The sequence below is a fragment of the Penaeus japonicus genome, unplaced genomic scaffold (genome assembly GCF_977035675.1).
Source record: "Penaeus japonicus unplaced genomic scaffold, GWHDUDI00000001_assembly GWHDUDI00000021, whole genome shotgun sequence".
NCBI classification, from domain to species: domain Eukaryota; kingdom Metazoa; phylum Arthropoda; class Malacostraca; order Decapoda; family Penaeidae; genus Penaeus; species Penaeus japonicus.
Window position 1 is genome coordinate 10,831,505 of NW_028234423.1, and position 2,260 is coordinate 10,833,764.

General features: G+C 42.1%; 1 protein-coding gene across 1 annotated transcript in view; it reads right to left on the reverse strand.

Annotated features, from left to right (window-relative positions):
* LOC122258555 (uncharacterized) overlaps nucleotides 1-2,260 on the reverse strand; it is a 4,727-nt gene continuing 2,467 nt past the window's right edge. Inside the window, exons 3-5 of the mRNA XM_043024565.2 lie at nucleotides 1,817-2,260; nucleotides 518-669; nucleotides 1-292 (exon numbers count right to left, since the gene is read on the reverse strand). The exon at nucleotides 1,817-2,260 is cut by the window's right edge and continues 654 nt beyond it. Coding sequence (XP_042880499.2) covers nucleotides 113-292; nucleotides 518-669; nucleotides 1,817-2,260 — 776 coding nt within the window. The 3' untranslated portion in view covers nucleotides 1-112. The remainder of the gene's footprint in view (nucleotides 293-517; nucleotides 670-1,816) is intronic.

Consider the following 2,260-nt stretch of genomic DNA (forward strand, 5'->3'; position numbering starts at 1 on the left):
TGAATATCATGTTTTATTCCAATACATTTTCACATGTACTTCACTTCTAAACATGCTTTGTTGAGAATAACTGATGCGATTTCAATATCAGTTACATTAAAGCATAATTGTTTTAGAATATAAAGTCTCCATCTTCATTCCACACTCTCGAGTTGACCTCGTAAGCCTGCTCAGCCAGGTCACACTGGGCCAGATGCTGGTAGTCGCAGGTCAAGAGGCGTTGGTTGAAGGCAGTGCCGATCCCACACAGGAAGCTGAACATCCTCTCATCTCCGAGGCACCAATGGAAGACCTTGCGAAGGGAAAGACAAGACATCACTCAGTTGAAGTTCTAGAGTCAAAAAACAAGCTACTTATTCCAAGATGGAAGTATGACTATGAATACTTTTCCTGTAAGGTCATAGAACTAAGAAAAGATTCTCAAAAGAAATTGCCAAACATATAGAATCCCACAGACAGACATCATCATCAGCTTGTATCATTCCGCAGGAAGAATCAAGCAAGAACACTCTCTAACCTGGCAATCGTAATCCCGATCAGCGTACATCCCCGGGTAGCGGTTCTGGCACGAGAACCGCACGCCCAGAGGAACCCGCGTCAGGACATCCGGGACTCCAGGGAAGGCGAAGGTTCCAGAGTCTTCGCGGAAAAATTGCTTCTCGTCGGAGTCTGTGTGGAAAGATTTCGATGCTGTTGGGGCTTCCTGTGTGACTGCCTGTCTATCTTCAGATTAGTTTTCTTTGGAGTTGATTGATCAAATATTTTTTTTTGTATGTCTATCATTAGCAATAGTGTTATTATTAGTATTAGTACCAGAATCACTATTGACATTGGTATTAGTCTGAATATGTATGATACTATTAAAATTTGTTATGGCAGTTTGTTGTTATTACTGTTGTTATTATTGGTATTGTTAATATTACTGTTGTTGTAGCTATTATTATCAGTATTATTATTATTATCATCATCCTTATCATTACAACTATCATTATTATCATAATTATCATCATCATTGTTATTATTGTCACTATCGTTATTATTATCATTATTATTATTATTGTTATTTTCATATTCAAATGGTGATCATTTCACAACTATCATTACCAACATTATTGTCATTCTCACTTTATCAGTCTACATATTTTTTTCTCAGGCAATTTCTTTCATGATGACTCGTAAACATGTGTAGTTTTGTTTTATAATTTTCATCTAATAAGTAGGAAGTCTGATGATGCCAAAAGTAATACAAACATTAGTAACACTCAAGGGCACGCGAATGCTAAATGATGTGTAAAATATAGTGATGAGATGAGTGTAAGAGCAGAAGTAATTCATCAATGAAGAGTTACAAGTATTTCATGCAGCTGACCTTGAATATGAATGTTAGTATGACTACCTTTTTAAACTCTGTTGTTAAAGGACACACAAAACATGCACAAAAACATATATCTCGTGGTATTTATTCTTAGATTTATAAATAAAGATAACGAGCACAACGAATACATAGAGTTAGTTGCAGGTTAACTCACACTTCGCAATGTTTTGACGTCTTCAACTGCTTTCTCTCAGGTCAGAGAAAAAGGGATTTATGGCTGTCCGTATGGAAAATGTCTCAGCAATCAAGGGTCGTTATCTGTCTTTTAGGGTCACTATTAGTGGTCTTTTCTTGTCGTCACTTTGAGTCATATATTTTCGTGTAAGATAAAAGGTTATTCAGTAATTAGCATGACTCAGGTTGTCACAGAAATACGTCAGAAGACAAATGGTGACATCGAAGGACGTCATGGGGGTCGTTAGATGCGTTTCATCTACTCACTCTGGTTCAGTTCGCCTGGCAGAAGTTGAGGGCGAATAGGTCTGGAAGCCGGCTTGGTCAGTTCGCCAGGCAGCCTCCCGGGAAGGGTCTGCACGGGCTGAAATCCTGGAGGAGGCGTGGGTTGGACCTGCGGGCGAGGTGGTCGAGGGGCGGGCTTGAGAAGCTCCGATTTGGGAGGAAGCTGGGCTGCTTTGTCCGTGGGAAGCCTTGCTGGCAGGGTCTGCACGGGCTGAAATCCTGGAGGAGGTGTGGGTTGGACCTGCGGGCGAGGTGGTCGAGGGGCGGGCTTGAGAAGCTCCGATTTGGGAGGAAGCTGGGCTGCTTTGTCCGTGGGAAGCCTTGCTGGCAGGGTCTGCACGGGCTGAAATCCTGGAGGAGGTGTGGGTTGGACCTGCGGGCGAGGTGGTCGAGGGGAGGGCTTGAGAAGCTCCGATTTGGGAGGAA